At 47.0% G+C, this 20954-nt stretch overlaps 1 protein-coding gene across 6 annotated transcripts in view; it reads right to left on the bottom strand.

Annotated features, from left to right (window-relative positions):
- pcbp4 (poly(rC) binding protein 4) overlaps nt 1-20954 on the bottom strand; it is a 94433-nt gene that overhangs the window by 24710 nt on the left and 48769 nt on the right. For 3 of the 6 annotated variants that reach the window (XM_072280704.1, XM_072280707.1, XM_072280708.1), the window contains exon 3: nt 3365-3431. In XM_072280704.1, coding sequence (XP_072136805.1) covers nt 3365-3431 — 67 coding nt within the window. Of the gene's footprint in view, nt 1-3364; nt 3432-16282; nt 16418-20954 lie in introns of those variants that run through there. The other 3 variants (XM_072280710.1, XM_072280705.1, XM_072280706.1) reach the window with 2 other exon arrangements.

Raw genomic sequence — 20954 nt, 5'->3', positions numbered from 1 at the left:
AAAATTTGGTGCCTTCATATTGAAAAAGCTCTGCATTTTCCCCCACATCAAACGACAGAGATACATCTGACTGGATTTCCACCAATTTTCTCAGTTTTATCAGAACCACACCTCACCACTGCAGAGATGCCACCTTTCAACTGCGACAATAAATCAAGACTCATCTTTCCCATGGTTAACCACAACCTGTAAAATATGCAATATTTACTTATCATCTTCAATAAAAATATATCTATTTTACTTTTATTTGAAAAAATCTCTCTCTGGTTGTGGGCGCCACGGAAGTTAACATTTACTATGTTCCATCATCACCTATCAGCCTGTCTCTACCCTTCCTCCTCCCTTCCCCATTGGCTCTTGCTGCATATTTCTTCCATGTTTCAACCTATCACCCCGCCTTATCATCCCTCCTCTCCCACCTTGCTTCATCTGCCCCCACCCCCTCCTCCGGTTCCAGCTATCCCTAATCAGTCTGTCTCACTTCCCAATACTACACTCTGCAACCTGTCCTAATGCAGGGTCTCAACCCAAAACATCAAAGCGCACAGCTGTCTTCCAGCAGTTTAATTTTTGCTCCACATCTCAACATCTGCAGTCTCATGTCTCCAAGTTAATGTTTACGATACATCTGTAAATGCCCTTGAGAAAGACAAGTCAGCACTACACAGTGTGTAACAGTGCTGTAGGAAAGGAATTAGCAGGATTTCGACCCAATTAAAAAGTGGGGGGGGGGGCGGGGGGGTTATAGACACCAGAAGGAATGTGCAATAGCTCTCATGGACCTGCTGACCAGCAAACTCATTTAAACTTACTGATAGGACTAAATAGTCAATGTGCAAAGGCTAGTGGGAGAGTCTAGAATAAAATAACATCCTTTTAGAACAGAAATGGGGAGAAATTTCTTTAGCCAGTGGGTGGTGATTCTGTGGAATCCATTGCCACAGGGGGCAGTGGAGGCCAAGTCAATGGATACTTAAAGCAGAGGCTGAAAGCTTCTTGATTATTTAGGGTGTTGACGGTTACAGAGAGAAGACAGGAGAATGGGGTTTGAGGGGGATACTCAGCCAAGATAGAATGGTGAGCAGACATGATGGACTGAATAAACTCAGTACGAAGTTTACAAGCCTGGAGTCTAGGTCAACTTCAGTTAAGCGGCCCTTGCTCAAGTGACAGGACAAGTTGCTTTGTCTTATTATCAACTAATCGCATTACACAAAGCAAATGGATTTCACCATCGACCACCTGGCTTGCGAACACAGAAGCTTCAGTAGTTAGTCAATATGATCACGTCATAATGAAAATCAATGGCACATGACAGTGTAACCCCCTGATGGTCAATCAGAGTTTTACAAGAGACAAAACACATACTGTGAAAGAAACAGAGACAGAGTATTAGCGCAGATCAATGTAATGACAAAAGGGAGCAGAGGAGCAGCCAGACGGGTAGTGGAGAGAGGAGTTGGAAGGACCTGGAATTGGATTGGGGGGGAGGAGTTGAAAGGACTTGGAATTGGATTGGGAGGGGGGAGGAGTAGAAAGGACCTGGAATTGGATTGGGGAGGGGGGGGGGGGAGGAGTAGAAAGGACCTGGAATTGGATTGGGGGGGGAGGAGTAGAAAGGACCTGGAATTGGATGGGGGGGGCAGGAGTAGAAAGGACCTAGAATTGGATTGGGGGGGGGGGGGAGTAGAAAGGACCCGAAATTGGATTGGAGGAGGGAAGAGTTAGGACCCGGAATTGGATTTTTTTTTGGGGGGGGGGAGTTGGAAGGGCCCGGTGTGGGGAGGGGGGGAGAGGAGGAGCTGGGAGCACCCAGAGTGGGGGGGGGAGGGGAGGAGCTGGGAGCACCCAGAGTGGGGGGGGGGGGAGGGGAGGAGCTGGGAGCACCCAGAGTGGGGGGGGGGGGGAGGGGAGGAGCTGGGAGCACCCAGAGTGGGGGGGGGGAGGGGAGGAGCTGGGAGCACCCAGAGTAGTGGGGGGGGGGAGGGGAGGAGCTGGGAGCACCCAGACTGGGGGGGGGGGGGGGGGGTTGGATGGAACCAGAGTGGGGGGGGGGTTGGATGGAACCGGAGTGGGGGGGGGGGGTGGATGGAACCGGAGTGGGGGGGGGGAGTTGGATGGAACCAGAGTGGGGGGGGGGGGGGGAGAGTTGGATGGAACCGGAGTGGGGGGGGGGGGGGGAGAGTTGGATGGAACCGGAGTGGGGGGGGGGAGAGTTGGATGGAACCGGAGTGGGGGGGGGGGGGAGAGTTGGATGGAACCGGAGTGGGGGGGGGGGGGGAGAGTTGGATGGAACCGGAGTGGGGGGGGGGGGGGGGGTAGTTGGATGGAACCGGAGTGGGGGGGGGGGGTAGTTGGATGGAACCGGAGTGGGGGGGGGGGGGAGTTGGATGGAACCGGAGTGGGGGGGGGGGAGTTGGATGGAACCGGCGTGGGGGGGGGGGGGGGGAGTTGGATGGAACCGGAGTGGTGGGGGGGAGAGTTAGAAGGACCCGGGGTGGGGGGGGGGGGAGAGTTAGAAGGACCCGAGGTAGGGGGGGGGAGAGTTAGAAGGACCCGGGGTGGGGGGGGGGGGAGAGTTAGAAGGACCCGAGGTGGGGGGGGGGGGGGAGTTAGAAGGACCCGGGGTGGGGGGGGGGGGAGTTAGAAGGACCCGGGGTGGGGGGGGGGGGAGTTAGAAGGACCCGGGGTGGGGGGGGGGAGAGTTAGAAGGACCCGGGGTGGGGGGGGGGAGAGTTAGAAGGACCCGGGGTGGGGGGGGGGGAGTTAGAAGGACCCGGGGTGGGGGGGGACCCAGGGTGGGGGGGGGGAGTTAGAAGGACCCGGGGGGGGAGGGACCCAGGGTGGGGGGGGGGGAGGGAGTTAGAAGGACCCGGGGTGGGGGGGGGGGGAGTTAGAAGGACCCGGGGGAGGGGGGGAGTTAGAAGGACCCGGGGTGGGGGGGGGGGAGTTAGAAGGACCCGGGGTGGGGGGGGGGAGTTAGAAGGACCCGGGGTGGGGGGGGGTAGATTCAGTAGGGGACGGGAGTGGTGCGGGGAAGCTGCGCAGGCAATCCGGATGGGGGTGGGGGAGTTGGAAGGACCCGGGGTGGGGACCGTGTGTTGTGGGGTTCGGGTAGCTCCGGCGTGGGGGGAGGGAAGAGACAGATAGATTTCAGGGAGCAGAGAGCGGAGCTTTCGGACGTGGGGGGAGGGGAGCGGGTCTGAGGAAATGCGACCGCGAGGCCTACGACGCCAGGCCCATCGGAGGCCGCATGAGAACCCGCCCCGACGATAGGCCGCGGCTGTCGCCTCGAGTACGGCTTAGGCACGCGAGCCGGGCTCCCCGTGCGGTGCCCAGCCACCGCCACCTTACCCCCACTTACCCCGCCAACATCGCCACTGCCGCTGCTGCCGCCGCCGTTTTCCGAATGCTTCCTCCCCGACTTCCTGCTGACAAGAAGCAGCGACAATCGTCCGCTCACACGTAGCACCACAAACCGCGACCTCCCCCTCTACCGCCCCCCGCGGCCCAGTGCGGCCTCCCTCTGTCCAGTCCAGAAACAAAAACAAAATCATTTCCAGTGCTTCAGCAGTGGGGAGAATACAGCCAGTGTTATTGTAATTAACTTTCAAGTAATTATCTGGCCATCACAATGCTTTGTGTGGGAACATCTGTGCTAAACTTGATTCACACTTCCCTCAGTTCTATCCTGAGAAATCTCGTTAACAATGCAAGTTGTGGTGAGAGAACAGAATTAGCTTTCACGTCAGCAAACAAAATTAAATACTGCCATTGCTGGATTTTATAATAAAAACATAAACGTAGGAAACATGCAGCAGACCAACAGGCATCTGTGGAAGGAGAACAGTCGGGTTCAAGTTCCTTTATCAGATCTGAAAAAGCAAGTTCTGAAAAGACCAGATGATATAGGAGCAGAATTAAGCCATTCCATCGTTGCTGATTATTATGCCTCCCAATCGCATTCTCCTGCCTTCTTCCCGTAAGGGTGTCAAAGGTTAAGAACCCATTAACCTCTGCTTTAAATATACCCAAAGACAAAGCCTCCACAGTCTGTGGCAATGAATTCCACAGATTCACCACCCTATGGCTAAATAAATTCCACCACATCTCCCTTCTAAATGGACGTCCCTCTATTCTGAAGCTGTGCTCTCTGGTCCTAGACTCCCCCACTGTTGGAAACATCATATCCACTCTATCTAGGCCTTATTTGATCTGTTTCAATGAGATCCACCCCCCACCCCCCAAAAATCTAAACTCCAGCAAGTTAAGACCCACTGCTCTCAAACCCTGCTCATATGTTAACCCTGTCATTCCCGGGATCACTCTCATGAACCTTTTCTAGACCCTCTCCAATGCCAGCACATCCTTTCTTAAATAAGGAAACTAAAACTGCTCACAAAGCTCTGTGTGGTCTGACTAATGCCTTATGAAGCCCCAGCATTATATTTTTGCTTTTATATTTAAGTTCTTTTGAAATCAATGCTAACATTGCATTTGCCTTCCTTACCACCAATTCAACCTGCAAGTTAACCTTAAGGGAATCTTGCAAGAGTCATCTACAAGTCTCTAAGCACCTCTGGATTCTGAATTTCCTCATTTAGAAAATAATCTTTATTCTTTCAACCAAAGTGCATGGCCGTATACTTTCCTACACTATATTCCATTTGCTGTTTCTTTGCCCATTCTCCTAATCTGTCTGCAGGTTCCCTGTTTCCTCAGCACTACTTGACCCTGCACCTATCTTTACATTGTCTGCAAATTCAGCCATAAAGCCATCAATTCTGACATCTAAATCATTGCCATGTAACATGAAAAGAAGCAGTCCCAACAAAAACCCCTACAGAACACCACTAGTTGCCGGCAGCCAAGCAGAAAAGGTGCCCTTTATTCTCATTCTTTGCCTCCTGACAGTCGGCCAATCTTCTATCCATGCTAGCATATTTCCCATAAAACCATGGGCTCTAATTTTGTTTTGAAGTCTTATGTGCGGCCTGTCAATGGCCTAAAGATCCAAGTAATCAACATCAACTGACTCTCCGTTGTCTATTCAGCCTGGTATTTCCTCAACTTATTCCAACAGATTTGTCAGGCAAGATTTCCCTGACCCAAAACATTAAATGTTTCTCTTTCCACAGATGCTGCCTGATCTGTTGAGTGTTTCCAGCCTTGTCTACTTTTATTAGCACCACATTAATAACCTTAAAAAAAACAGAACTGGAAAGGAGTTCTGAGGGAGGGAAGAGGGAATGGAGAATGTTGAAGAGGTGGGGGGGGGGTGCATTACCAGAAGTCAGAAAAATCGATGTTCATGCCGTTAGGTTGGAGGCTACCCAGATGGAATACAAGGTGTTGTTCCTCCAACCTGAGTGTGGTTTCATCGCGACAGTCGAAGCAGCCATGAATTGACATGTCGGAATGGAATGGGAAGCGGAATTAAAATGTGTGGCTATTAACATGAGTGCTACACCCTGCCCCTACACCTCCTCCCTCACTCACTACCACTCAGGGCCCTAAACAGTCCTTCCAAGTGAGGTGACACTTCACCTGTGAGTCTGTTGGGGTCATATACTGCATCCAATGCTCCCAGTGTGGCCTCCTGTATATCGGGGAGACCTGATGTAGATTGGGAGACCACTTCACCACGCACGTATGCTCCACCCACCAGAAGAAGCAGGATCTCCCAGTGGCCACCCATTTTAATGCCATTCCCATTCCAGTATGTCAATCCATGGCCTCCTCTACTATCGTGATGAGTCCACCTGGGTAGCTCAAAACTAGCCTCAAATTCTGGTAATGCCCTCCCCCCTCCTCCTTCACCATTCCACATCCCCCTTTTCCCTCTCACCTTAGCTCCTTGTTTGCCCATCGCCTCCCTCTGGTGCTCCTCTCTCCTCTCTTCCTTCCATGGCCTTCTGTCCTCTGCTATCACTCCCCTTCTCCAGCCCTGTATCTCTTTCACCGATCAACTTCCCAGCTCTTTCCTTCATCTCTCCCCCTTCAGGTTTCACCTATCACCTGGTGCTTTCTCTCTCTCCCCTCCCCTCCCCCCCCCATCTTTTAAATCTACTCTTCATCTATTTTTCCTCCAGTCCTGCCAAAACGTCAACTGTTTACTCTTTTCTGTAGATGCTGCCTGGCCTGTTGAGTTCCTCCAGCATTTTGTGTGCGTTGCTTGGATTTCCAGCATCTGCAGGATTTTTCTCTTATTTGCGTCTGTGACAGGGTTGATTGGTGCCCTGCCTAATCAAGAACCAAAGGTTGTGGTGAGAAGGCAGGAGAATGGGGGTTGTGAGGGATAATAAATCAGCCATGATGGGATGGGCAGAGGAACTCGATGGGCCCGACAGCCTAATACTACCCCTCTGTCTTGTGGACAGAGAACGAGAGAGACAAGTTGCTTGTGGTGCTGGAGCTGACAGGGAGAAGCTGATGAAGGCTGTTGACTAACGATAGACGCGACTGGAGGAGGTGTGAATAGGAGACGATTTAAATCAGTAAACAGAAGACAGACTGTAGATGCTGGAACGTGAAGAACTCAGCAAGTTAGGCATCACCTGTGGAGGGAAAGGAGCAGTCACGTTTCAGGTTAAACCCTTCATCTGGATTTAAACCTGCAATGACAGAGGCATTTTTACACAGAGAGTGGTGAATGCATAGAACACACGAACAGCGGTGAAGGTAGAGGCACATACTTTAGGGGCATTTCCCATGGATGATAGAAAAATGGAGGTCTATGTAGAAGGGAAGAGTTAGATTCATCTTTGAGTAGGTTAAGAAGTCAGCACAACATTGTGGGCCAAAGGGCCTGTACTGTGCTGTACCTCCCTGTCCAGTACTTGGGCAAAACCTACACGCCAGAGGGGGATTGTCTACACACCGCACAGCACCAAAGGTCAGGATTGAACCCCAGATGAGACAGCAGCTCCCCCAGTGTCCTGCCCTCAGTCAGTCAATCTCTTCCCCCATCACATCGATTTATACATATCAACAATACATGGGAGGCTGCAGCTCTCTGTATCAGCAGGGCGACTTCACCTTGCCCTGGATCAGAAAAGTTGCGAATGATACCGTGATGTAGGTTTAGTGCACAGTGAGGAAGCTATCAAAGCTTGGAAGCAGGATCTGGACCAGCTGGGGGTAAAAAAAGAAAGGGCTGTAAAAATGGCAGATGGAATATAATGCAGTCAAGTGTGAGGTGTTGCACTTTGAGAGGACAAACCAGGGTAAGATTTAGACAGGGGACCGCAGAGTGTGGTAGAACAGAGGGATCTGGGAACACAGATTCATAATTCCTTGAAAGTGGAGTCACAGGTAGATAGGGCCAAAAAGAGAGCTTTTGCCACATCGGACTTCCTAAATCAAAGTACTGAGTACAGGAGTTAGGGTGTAATGTTGAAGTTGTATGAGATATTGGCAAGGTCTAATTTGGATATTGTGGGCAGCTCTGGTCACCTACCTACTGGAAATGTATCATTAAGATTGAAAGAGTACAGAGAAAATTACAAGGATGTTGCTAGGCCTTGAGGACCCGAGTTATGGGACAAGGTTGAATAGGTTAGAGCGTAGGATAATGAGGGGAGATTTGACAGAGCTGATTACAAGATGGTACATGACTTGACCAAATTCTGTACTGTAACCATAACCCAGAAGGCTGATTTTTGTCTATATTCCTCTTCACTGATATCAATGGGTCCTTAGGTCCCATTCCATCAGGGCCAGCAACAGTTACTATCCTAGAACCAACATGCTCCTCAACCAACGTGGATAACTTCACTCACCTCAACACAGAACTGACTCCACAACCTCCAGACTCACCTTTAAGACAACCTGTTCTCAGTATTTTTTTTAAATTTTTTTTTATTATTTGCAAATCGACTTCTTTTGCACATTGGTTGTCTGTCAGTCTAATATAGTTTTTCCATAAACTCTATTTTATTTCTACACTTTCCTGTAAAAGTCTGCAAGTAATTGAATCTCGAGGTCGTTTATGATGACATATATGTACTCTGATAATAAATTTACTTAGAACTTTGAATAGGAGATACTCAGACGCACTAACAAAGCACACAAACCCTTCACAATCAATTTGACTACATAGAGCCCTACCTTCATCTCTCCTAAGTGACAGAAGAGGAGTCATACCGGGCTTCAACTCCATCAGATTTCAACACCAATGGACCGTCTAGGGCACCTCACATCAACGCCACATCCACTGAAATAACTATGAATGGACAGGTATTCCACTAAGAATACATCGTAATCCTACTTAATTTCTAATTTTCAATTCATATGGATTGTGAAGAGGTCCAAGTTAACTCCTCTGCTGGGACTCCAGAGTAGGAATGGTGGGACAGGTAAAGACTGGTCAGCCTTCTGTATCTGCTCCTTCACAGCTAATCTGAACATCCGTTCAACCACCAGTTTCAAATTCTTGCTCATTACTTGATCAAGGAGAGCCAATTGGTGGGGGGGGGAGGGGGTGTCATCACAGGTATTTTAAACCCAGGAATGCATCTTTGCAAAATATTTTAAGGCAGAGGTAAATAGATATTTGCCAAATGAGGGGGATTATTGGAGGCAGGTGAGAATGAGGTTACAATGAAATCATTCAAGACAGATATCCATGGGCCTGAGCTACGCCTGCCTCTTCATCAGCTATGTAGAACAGTCTATACTCCAAGCCTTCCCCGGTTATACTCCAACTCTTCCTCTGCAACACTGGCAACTGCATTGGTGCTGCATCATGCACCAATGTCGAGCTTGTCAATTTTATCAACTTTGCCTCCAACTTCCACCCTGCCCTTATAATTCACCTGGTCCATCTCTGACACCTCCCTCCCCTTTCTTGATCTCTCTGTCTCCATCTCTGGAGACAAACGATCAACCAACATCTTTTATAAACCTACCGATTTCCATGGTCATCTCAACTATACCTCTTCCCACCACATCTCCTGTAAAAATGCTATTCCTTTACTCAGTTTCTTTGCCTCTGCCACATTTGTTCCCAGGATACAGCTTTCCTTCCAGGACAACTGCCCTCCTCCCTTAAAGAACAGGAGTTCCTTCCCTCTACTATTGATGCTGCCCTCACCCACACCTCCATTTCCTGTACCTCCACATTCACCCCATCTTCCCGCTGTCACCCTCTGCATCCAACACATTATCCTCCGCAACTTCCGTCATCTCCAAAGAGCTCCTACCACTGAACATGTCTTTACCGACTCCCCCCTCCGCAATTCCTTTGCCCATTTGACCCTACCATTAATCCCCCTCCAGGAACCTACCCCTACAAGCAGCCCAAGTGCTACACCTGCCCATACACCTCCTCCCTCACCTCCATTCAGGGCCCTGAAATGTCCTTCCAGGTGAGGCAACATTTCACCTGTGAATCTGCCGGGGTCATCTATTGCGTCTGGTGCTCCCAATGCAGCCTCCTCTGCATCAATGAGACCCACCATAAATTGGGGGGGGGGGGCCGCTTCGTCGAGCACTTCCGCACCATCCACCACAAGTGGGACTTCCCGGTGGCCAAACATTTTAATCCCAATTTCCACTCCCATTCCTACGGATTGATTCATGGCCTCCTCTTCTGCCGAGATGAGGCCACTCAGAGTGGAGGAGCAACACCTTATATTCCATCTGGGTGGCTTCCAACCTGATGGATTTCTCCTCCTGGTAAATTCTTCACCACCTCCTCCCCTCTTCTATTCCCCACTTTGGCCTTTTACTTTTCCTCACCTGCCCATTACTTACCCCGGTCCTTCCCTTTCCCCCTTGCTCTCTCCTATGATCCACTCTCCTCTCCTGTCAGATTCTTTCTTCTCCGATCCTGGACCTCTCCCACCCACCTGGCTTCACCAACACCTTCCCGCTAGCCTCTTTCCCTTCCCCCTTCCTTTTGAGTCCTGAGGAAGTGTCTATGCCCAAAACATCGACTGTTTACTGTTTTCTACTGATGCTGGAGGTCCTGCTGAGTTCCTTCAGCTTTTTTAAAAAAATATTGTTTTGCATTTCACCGTATGTTTCTGTGATTAATAAAGCTCATCTTTAAGATATGTTAGGTTGGATGTGATAGCTTGTCATAACACAGCCAAAAAAAACCCACCATACTAATACTGAAAAATGCTGAGTAATCCACACCTGTCCTTTCCTCAGGAGGTCACAGATTTTAAAATTGTAATCTGACCTGACAGACAAATTAAAGGTGAGGAAGGCAGTTGACAAGGAGGGTAGGGCAAGTGGAATAATGCAGCAATCAACACAAGGACTGTGATATATCCAGTTCAACCTGTGTCATGTTACACTGTAGCTATGGCCCAGGGCAAAAACTTCAGTGACATGGGACACATTTAACAAACTTCACCAAACTGTCACTCCTCTCTCCCCATCTGCCCCCTTCCTTTTGTCAGTCATTCTCCCTCTCCCCATTCCCTCTTTAATTGCTGCTTAGACTGCCTCAGAAATGTGTACACCATCTCCTGAACCAGGGCAGGAAACAAAGCAGTACAAGGATAATTTGTTAAATTGTCCAGAAGCCCGGACCTAGATTTATGCCATTCTTTGTTTGTTTGCTCTGTACAGATTTTGAACTCATTGAATTATCTAATGGAAAGGACATGAACACATTTAAGTGCATTAATACCATAAATCAAGGCACTGGCTGGAAGGGAATCAAGGATACAAACCAGCCCAGTATCACCACCCATCTCCTGGAGAAGACAGAAGACCTCACTGGAAGAGGTTTAGGAGGGGAGTTTGGATTCTGTGGTGAATGAATGTCCTCCCATTCTAGAGAGACACCCGATATTGGATTGCAATCTGAGTAATGAATGGCCATCTTTTTGATCATTAACCTTAATCATCAGATTTTTAAAAAATGAACAGAATCTACCTGTAAAATCGACAAACCTAAATACAATCTCACCAGCAACAATATTTCATTAGAGTAACTGGGAAAACTGTGTCTAATGTAAATAAATTATTCCTTCAGTACAGATCAGTAAGTAGAAAACACAAGGACCCACAATACATCAACAGTATAGTCTACCACAACATTTACTTTCCATTTAACAGAAATCACTAATTACATTAGATCTCACTAAACTACACACCCAAAGCTTAGAGATTAGGCAGGATATAAATATTAAAATCTTTGAGAATCTCTCCTTTTCAGAGGGAAACATTGGCAATTGCACAAGTCTAAAGGCAGATGGAAAGACTGAGTAAGGGATACAATCACAATCTGAAAGTGGTTACGACGATAGAGAGAGTGTGAGGTCACAGGGAGCAAGGATTTCTGAAGCAAGCAGGCAGAGGCTGAAAGGGGTCATGGGGAGATCAAACTGGGTGAACTGATGCCAAATAATAATATTAGGTGCTGTTATGGCAAACAAAGTCATGAAGGTGGAGACAAAAATCAAAGCCTTCTTAACTGGAAGCCAATAGAGGTCAGTAGAATACATTACGGGTAAGTGGGACTGGAGATGGAGTTGGGATACCAGCAAAGGCCTGGATGACCCTCTGTTTTTGGTGAATGGAGGAAGAGATGAGCAAGAGCTGACTGCATCAGTGTGGACTCATCCTTCAGCAGGGTTTGATCAGCAGATGAGTGGGGGCAGGAGCAGAGTACTGATGAAGGGTCTAGGCCTGAAACATGTACTCTATTCCTTTCCATAGATGCTACCCGTCCAGCAATTCCTCCAGCATTTTGTTTGAATTACTCTGAACTTCTAGCATCTGCAGAATCTCGTGTTTAGGAGCAGTTTTGCTGGGGTGCACAGTTGTCAGTTGGTGATGTCTAAAGCTCAACTTGCAATCAAACAGCTCCCACAGCTAAAAGCACCATTTCTCTTATTTCCTTTGCCTTTCATCTTCAACATTTGCAGACCCTCCCTGCCATAAAGCCTCAGTTTCAAAACCTAAGGTTGCTAAGTATTCCCTTCCTATTCACAACCTTTCCTGCAAGTCCTTCCTCTCACCTTTGCTAAGTCCTTCCTGAGGAGTGGTGCCCAGATATGGAGCTGATACTCTTTTAGATGCCCTCCCAATGATTTATACAAGCACCCTATTGGAGTAGCTATCAAGGGAAGTGTCAGGAATGAGAGTTGAAATCATCCAGACTAAAGAGTAATTTGATGGATATCCTGCAAAAGCGATGGAATTAGTAAATCTGTTTTTAGCTTTAGGTGTTAATAGAAGGTTGGAGGCAACAATTACACAGCAGGAGTTAGATTACACCATGGAGTTTGTGAGAATGATGAAAATTAGCCCTGTCTGGCTAACATCAGATAATTGGACCAGCTAGTCCCCATCTCCCCCGATTCCCTGGCACTGTAATTGTAGCTCTGTCTTAAATAATCCCTTAGTTTTGTCAGAACTAAAGCAGCTTTTAGCTGATCTGTCTAACTCAGCTCCAGCTTGTTTAATTATACACCCACAGAAACAGGCTCGAAGCAGCCATCATTACCAGTGATAGTCTGCACCAGAGAGTGGAATGAGAGTGGAATAAAGATAAACAAGTCATGGCCAGTCTCAATGCCACAAATCACATTCGTTTCAGCCATAAAGTTGTTACCATCAAGTGTTAACAACATACACAGAAACCAGTACAGGTCCACAATCCCTTATCCGAAATCCTTGGGGCCAGTTGCATTTCGGAATTCAGAATTTTTCGGATTTCCGACCCCCCCCCCCCCCCCACCAATACCAAAAAACACCTATGCTCAAGTCCCTTATTTAACCTGTCTCAGTGCAGTGGACTTTACGACCCAGCGGCGCACCAAACCTACGCACATCTTCCCGTATAAAGGAATGTGCACCTGTACTTTGGCCCACCACATCCACGCTGACCCCTCTGCCCATTTTTCTGTATTAGGGCAGTGACTTCCTATACCTTGCCTACTAAAGAAAAATCCTATAAAAGTTGTGGATGTGGCCTAATCCATCAAAGTTAAAACTCTCCCCACCACTGAGCACATTTACACAGAGCATTGTAGCAGGAAAGCAGCACCCACCATTGGGAACCCCACCACCCCGGTCATGTTCTCTTCTTGCTGCTGCCATCAGGAAGGAGGTACAGGAACCTCAGGACTCATAGCACCAGAATCAGGAATAGATATTATCCCCGAACCATCAGGCTCTTGAACCAGAGGAGATAATTTCACTCAACATCACTTGCCCCATCATTGAATTGTTTCCACAACCTATGGCCTTACTTCCAAAGACTCTTCATCTCATGTTCTTGACAATTATTGTTTATATTATTACTATTTTTCCCTTTCCTTTTGTATTTGCAGAGTTTGTTGTCTTTTGCTCTCTGGTTGTCCACACTATTGGGTGAAGTCTTTCATTGATTATATTATATCTATTGGATTTGAATATGCGCACAAGAAAATGAACCTCAGGGTTGCTTATAGTGACGTGTACATGCACGTTGATAATAAATTTGCTTTTAAGCTTTGAACTAGTGTCTGCCTCAATGCAGATGCTGGAAATCCACAGCAACGCAAGCAAAATGCTGGAGGAACTCCACAGATCAGGCAACCTCTCTGGAGAGGAACGAAGTGTTGATGTTTTGGGCAGACACCCTTTACCAGGACCCTGCTGAATTCCTCTAGCATTTTGCGTGTGTTACCCTTAAACAAAGTACTTGTATGTGATTCCACCTCCTCCTCCAGATATCAGCTGGTGGACCTTGGCATCCTTTGAATGCACACACTCTTATCGAAGGCAAAAGTGGTTCTGACTATGGCAACAGCTGCCTTTGCTATGGAGAAAATACAATATTCCTTCCCCAATCTACAGCAAAACAGATTGCCACCAGATCAAATCAGAGTTCAGATTAAACAGAGAGTGCAGACGCTTCAGACTAACATTGTAAATGGTTAAGAGAAGACTAACTTGCATTTCTAAAGCAATTTTCACAACTCCAGCCTCTGCCAAGTGCTTTCAGTATTACTGAAGTAAGGCAATTTGCAAAGAACAAGCTCCATAATGATTTTGCCCTCTTCCAGGAATATTAGTTGGGAGATAAACATTAGCCAGGACATTACAAGGACTCTGTTGCTCTTCTCTGCAGTGCCATGAGCAGACGGCGGCACAGCTAGTAGAACTGCTGCTGCCTCACATGTCCACTCACCCGCGTTTGATGCCGACCTTCGAGCTGTGGAGTCTGCACGTTCTCCCTGTGACGTGGGTCACTCGAAAGGTACTTTGGTTTCATCTTAAAGGCATCTGGGCCAGCAGACTAACTGGCCACTATACATTCACTCTGCTGTAGGCAGGATGATAGGCACTGGTGAAGTTTTTTTGGGAGTAGGTTACAGGGAAAGTTATTGACTGAATGGGACTGTTCTGAGCTGGGAGAGAGCAGCAAATTCAGCCTGTGTTGTACTTTTAGAGTACATTGTAGAGGACACTGCCAGTTACATCACAGGTATAGCTCTCCCCACCACTGAGGGCATCTACAAAAGGTAATGTGTCAGAAAGGCCACATCTGTCATTAGGGACCCTGACCATCTGGGCCATGCCCTTTTCTTGATGCTACCTCCAGGCAGGAGGAACAGGAGCCTGAAAACCCACACCTCACATGTTCAACAATATCCTCTTCCCCACTGCCATCAGGTCCTTAAAATATGAAAAGCCCTAACCTTGCCTCAGACTGTCTCTCTACATCTCCCTCCCTCCCTGCACTGGTGTTATAGTGTTTATCTTGTTCTGCACATTATGTACATTTACGTTAATTTAATGTTGTGTTAACTTGAGCTTATGATTTACTGCACAGCTGCAGCAAGGAGCTGTTTTTCATGGTGTTCATACTCTGTGCCGGCTTGTCTATGACAATATACCTGAACTTCAGAATATGGGATTGTTTACATTCAGCTGGAGGAAACGAGGCAGCTGAAAGCTGCCACCACCAGTAAGTCTTCAGTCATGGAGCCGTATTATACAGAAACAGGCCCTTCGGCCCCCAGTTCCCCAAGTTGACCATCGAGTACCCATCAATACTACCCATTTTGGCACTGGAATACCAGAGTGGGTAACTCCCATGCAACCAAGACGGACATGGTGACTTCATAAGACATAGAAGCAGAATTAAACCATTCGCGTCTGCTCCACCATTCCATCATGGCTGATTTATTATCCCTCTTAAACCTCAGTCTCCTGCTTTCTCCCCGTAACTTTTGACTCCCCCATTAATCAAGAACCTATCAACCTCCACTTTAAAATACACCCAACAACTTAATCTCCATAGCCATTTGTGGCAATTAATTCACCACCTTCTGACAGAAGAAATTCCTCCTCATCTTTGCTCTAAAGGGTTGTCCTTGTCTTCTGAGGCTGTGTCCTTTGGTCCTCAGCTCCCCCACTATTGGGAGCATCCTCTCCATGTCCACTCTAACAAGGACTTTCAATATTTGATAAGCTTCAATGAGATCTCCCCTTATTCTTCTAAACTCCAGTGAGTACAGGCCCAGAGCCATCCAACACTCCTCATACTGAGCAAAGAAAAGGCCCCCCTGGAACTTGTGCTAACACCCGGCTGATAAAAGGCTCCTTCTGATGAAGCTGTTCTTCAGAGACTGAGATGGGAAGGGAAAAGGGTGGGGAGACGGTGTGCAGGTGACTCTGGAGTTGATTAAGTGCATGGTGGGGGGAGGTAGGGAGAGCTGTGACCATTGTCCTCTCTCCTTCCCCCCCTTTAATTCTCTTGAATGAGTTACTGACTGATTGAGCCGTCTTTGAAAGTGACCCCAGTAATGGTTAATCATCAGAATCCAGGGGAAAAGGCGGATAAACAGATAAAGGAGGCTGGAAGATGACCGTAGTAACCTTTGGGCTTATCCTTCAATCGGACGGCTTATCCGCATTCTGACACTCCAGCTGTCAGGCGGATTCACTGTTGCACTAAGGGGGCCTCTCTGTCTAACTCGCAGCTTTAAAGCGCCTCTGTCACATTTCTCCCAATGTAAACCTGGGGACTGAAAGTTTCACATTACTTTTGGAGAAGATACTCCAACTCTCTCAGCCCCACACCTCCCCCCACTCTCTCTCGTACACACAAGAACGTCTCTCCGTGGGATATAACATCTATAATCTACAGATGCCTGGCAATCACACAACACACACGCTCCATTATATAACCCTATAAATCAGTTTAAAGCATCCTCGGACAGAATTAGACAGATCTACACAATATTGAGACTGGGTGATCAGAAGGGAGGGAGGGGGCAGAGGATGGAACCCAAACCCTATTGTCCCAGCCCGAGGGCTGCCCTACCTTTATCCTTTGATCTAGAAGCAGCTGCTAATGGAGTGGATACCCAGGGCTCGATTCACTCCCTGGGAGGTGGGAGGTTTTTACAGACTAGTAGCTCAGTACACGCTGATTCTCCGCTACACCGTCCCCCGACATTACAATCACGCCTTTCCCACTGCCACAGTTCCACTAAATCTAACAAAGGGAACAAAGCTCCGCCCTCCCAACTCAAAAAAAAAGTGGGCGGTCACAAAACTTCTTGCTTTTCACCCCCTTAACCCTTCAATAGTCAGAACAAAGGCTATTCAAAGATCATTCATAGATCAAATGGATTAGTGCACAAGACCCACTAACATCCACTCCCACACATGACAATTAAACATTAGATCAAGTGTGGGGATGGAGATGATAATTAGTTTCACAAATGAATAAAAATAATTTCTGCATTAAAAATAACTGCTGATAAATTAACTATTAAAGGCACTTTGCAGATTGTTGCCAAGGCCCTTTCCACTCTGCTTAAATTCCCCAACCCTCAAACAACACCAGTATTTATCCTGCAGGTCAGGCAGCATCTGTGGAGAGAGAAAAGGAGTTGAGATTTCAGGTTGAGGACCCTGGACAACCCTGGCACTTTCTGTTTTGTTTCAGATTTCCAGCATCTGCAGTCTTTTGCAAAACAAACTGATGGAGGAACTCAAGCATCCATGGAGAGAAATGGACATTTTGGGTCAAGACCCTTCATCTGGACTTGTCCATTTCCTTCCACAAAATATTGCCTAACTTTCCGAATACCTCCATCAATTGCTCCAGATTCCAGCACTTTCAGTCTTGTTATGTCTCTACAGCCTTTTGTTTCGATCACTCTTTCCTACTCCTCATTCTCAACTCCTCTGCTGTTCTTTTCATCCACCAGAAATTCGATTCCTCTGCTGTCTATCCTGCTCTTAGTGGGCCCCTTCGCCTCATCAACTTTGCAGGACATCCTGAAAAGTGAACAGACTTCCTTCTGGTCTTGATTGAGTCTTGAATTATCAGTCCCATCGCTAGGGAGGCTCACAGTGTGAAACAGATGCATCTGGTCAACTTTGAAGGCAAGAGTTCAGGGTTAATGGCAGGATCCTTAGTGCGGAAGAACAGCATGATTTTGGTGTCCACGTCCATAGGTCCCTCAAAGATGCTATGGAAGTTGATAGGGTTGTTAAGAAGGCAAAAGGTGTGCTGGCCTCCATTAGCTGGGGGAAACTGAATTCAAGAGCTGTGTTGTAATGTTGCAATTCTATAAAACGATGGTTAGACCACACTTGGAATCTTGTGTTCAGTTCTAATCACCTCATTATTGGAGGGATTTGGAAGTTCTTGAGAGGTGCATTGGAGATTTACCAGAATGCCACCTTCACTAGAATGAACATCATACGAGGACAGGTTGAGTGAGCTTGGGCTTTTCTCTCTGGAGCCAAGGATAAGAAATGACTTGATAGAGGTGCAAAAGAGGATAAGCATAGATCCATTGGATATCCAAAGACTTTTTCCCAGGGCAGAAATGGACTAAGATGAGGGAGCATAATTTTAAGTATATGGGAGTGGGTGATGTCAGAAGCAGATACATTTGGGGCATTTTTTAAAACTCTTAAGTAGGTACTTTGATGATAGGAAAATAGAGAGCTATGTAGGAGGGAAGGGCAGATTGATCTTAAAAGTGGATTAAAGGTTGGCTCAACATTGTGGGCTGAAGGGCCTGTACTGTGCTGTATCATTCTATATCTGTCACCCAAGCTTGGTAGAGACTGAAAAGTTGCTGGTCAACCTCAAAATTCTTACAAGGCTTGACAAAGTAGCTCCTTAACTTCATCGACTGTAGTGTACACTAGGCTGCAATGAAATTCCATGCTCACAGAGTAAAGAGTATACACGGTAATAATAAATACAACAACTAATGCAAAACAACAATGGTGCAAAGATCATTGTGTGAAAAGAAATGTTAAAGTCCCAATAACAGAGACGTGCAGAGCCACTGGGAAGGGGATGTGAAAGAGGTGACTGGTTCAGAAGTCCGAAAGCAGTAGCAAAGAGCCTTGTCCTCTGGGCTTTCAAGCTCCTCATCTTCTCCTTGAAGAGAGAAAAGTAGATGTTGAGGACATGATTCCCCTGAGAGGGGTGCCTGAAACCAGAGGTCATAGTTTTTAAAAAAGCTGGCAGGGTGGACACAAGGGGATTTCTTCACCCAAAGGGTTTGAATATTTAGAATTATCCAGCTGAAAAGACTGCGGGGATTCATTGGATTTAAACTCAAGATTGATCGATTGACGGAAGCATGGGATGTGAAGACAGTGTAGGAGAGGGGTGAGGTAAAAGATCATTTGTGATTTGATTGGATAGGATAGGATAGTGAAGTAGATATGAAGAGCCAAATGGCCTACTGCTTCTGGTTCTTACTTTGGGGAAAACCTTGTACAGAATTGCACTTTGAACTCAGTGGGTCCAGTTAGCGTGACACCAAGCTCCGGCTGAGATTTGCCTGGCCTGTGTTCATCTGAACAGTGACACAGACCCACAGCTAATGAAAACCAGATGAACTGCAGATGCTGGAAACCTGAAGTAAAAACTAAAAAAAATGCTAGTCAAGAGTTAATGTTTCAGGTCCAAGACCCGCACATAATTTGGCTACTTGGTGGATAGCTACAAGCTACAGGCTGTATTTGATATACTGCAATCTTCAGGTAACTGATTTTAAAGAAAATCTGGGGAGAAACAAATTTTGTATGTAGCCCCCCTTGGCCACCCTCAGGGTCGCTCGGTTCGCTGTCATCTAGGGAAACAGCCCTCGGCCCCGCCAAACTGGGTAATTAGTTTGTGTGGATGCTGTGTGATGTACCCCACCCCGCCCAAATAACAGACAATACACCAGATGCAATTAAATGATTTACAGTTTATAGATATTACTGGAACTATATAATTAAAAGAGAATAAAATACAAAAGGAAAATAAAGGCACCACACTTATCAAAGTTCAATCTCTTCGTGCACAAAAGCCGTTGGAGCTCAAGGACCTTCTTCTTCACCCTGCGACCCCCTCGGACCACCTCGACCGGCTGCCTGGGACCAACAACGGTGGTCGACCAGACGCTCCACACGAGTCCGTCTCCTCTCCTCGCCGAACGTCCCGCTCGGGGTCCGACCCCGTTAGCGGACTCACAGCACCTCGTCCATCCCCTGTCTCGCTCTCCCGCCTTCTGCCCCAAAACCCCGCGCATACAGTATCTTCAAATACACCAAAACCATAACAACTATCCCAATTGGTTAATAGCACCCTCTTATCACCCTCTAAAGCAAAAACAAACTGTTAGCGCAAACTTTCTCAGTGTTTAACACAACAAAGCCACATTCCCCAGATTAACATAACAAAGACACCATTTTAATTAGCCTCCGCAGTAACATAAAAATCAAAACCCCCTTACATGTCAATAATTCTTCAATAAACTTCAACTGTTCCAAACTTTTTGGTCACTGTAAGCTAATAATTCCTTCTCTCTAACTCCTCCACTATAAACAACCACCCAGTGCTGAACTTGGGACCTTTGTCTCCTAGTGCCTACAGTTGCCAGCTGTCTCTTCCCACTTCAACAGGCCAGTTATTTTACTGGCCCAGTCTTAAAGCCTTACTTCTGCAATTCCTTCATCCATTGCCTTCGACATACCCTGTGCTTGAGCAGCTCCCTCAGCCTTCTCTCTACCCCAAGCCAAAAGAACATTTCCTGCTTCCCAACTCCCTTTTCTGGGTGAGTTAACAGATTTTAAGAGTAATCATCGGAGGATCAGAAGTGGAGAGGGTCAGTACTTTAAATTTCTGGGTGTCAGTATCTCCTGTCCTGTCCTGAACTCATCATACAAATATTATTGCAAAGAAAGTATGACAGCACCTCTACTTCCTCAGGAGTCTGTGGAGGTTCAGCATGTCATCAAAAACCTTGGCAAACTTCTATGGATGTGTGGTGGAAAGTGTGCTGGCTGGCTGCATTATGGCCTGGTGTGGGAACACCAATACCTTTGAGTGGAAAACTCCTACAAAAGGTAGTGGGTTCAGCCCAGTACATCACAGGTAAAACCCTCCCAACCAAGAGCCCATCTACATGAAACGTTGCTGTAGAAAAGCAACATCTATCAAAGAACCACACCACCCAGGTCTTTTCTCACTGCTGCCATCAGGTAGAAGATACAGGGACCCTCAGGACTCACACTCACCAGGTTCAAGAACAGTTATTACTCCTCAACCAGCAGTCCCTTGATTCATTTAAGGACTTTGTTACATTGTTATTTCATGCTATTTATTTATTATTTGCAGTTTATCTACAGCTTACAGTTCCTATTCTATAGATTTGCTAGTGCCTGCAGAAAAAGAATCTCAGGGTCATATGGTGACATGCATGTACTCTGATCAGTTTTATTTTGAACTTTGATCTTTCCTCTTAGACTAGGTCCATCTGAAGCCATTTCGATCCCTTCTACAACTTCCTCCAATTCTCGAATGGTTCCAATTCCAAAGTTTGTGCCCAGAACTTAGCCATTTTTTCAGAACTTTGTTGAAAGGTTGCATGCCCTCACATAACTGAAATAGCTCCTATCAAAGCCGCATTGTCAAATAGCATCTGTTCCTTCTCAATCTATTGCTTTTGGCATGGTCCACTGCTTTGTTC

The sequence above is a fragment of the Mobula birostris genome, chromosome 16 (assembly GCF_030028105.1).
Source record: "Mobula birostris isolate sMobBir1 chromosome 16, sMobBir1.hap1, whole genome shotgun sequence".
NCBI classification, from domain to species: domain Eukaryota; kingdom Metazoa; phylum Chordata; class Chondrichthyes; order Myliobatiformes; family Myliobatidae; genus Mobula; species Mobula birostris.
Note: the sequence above shows the minus strand (reverse complement) of the source record. Positions and strands in the feature narration are given on the sequence as shown.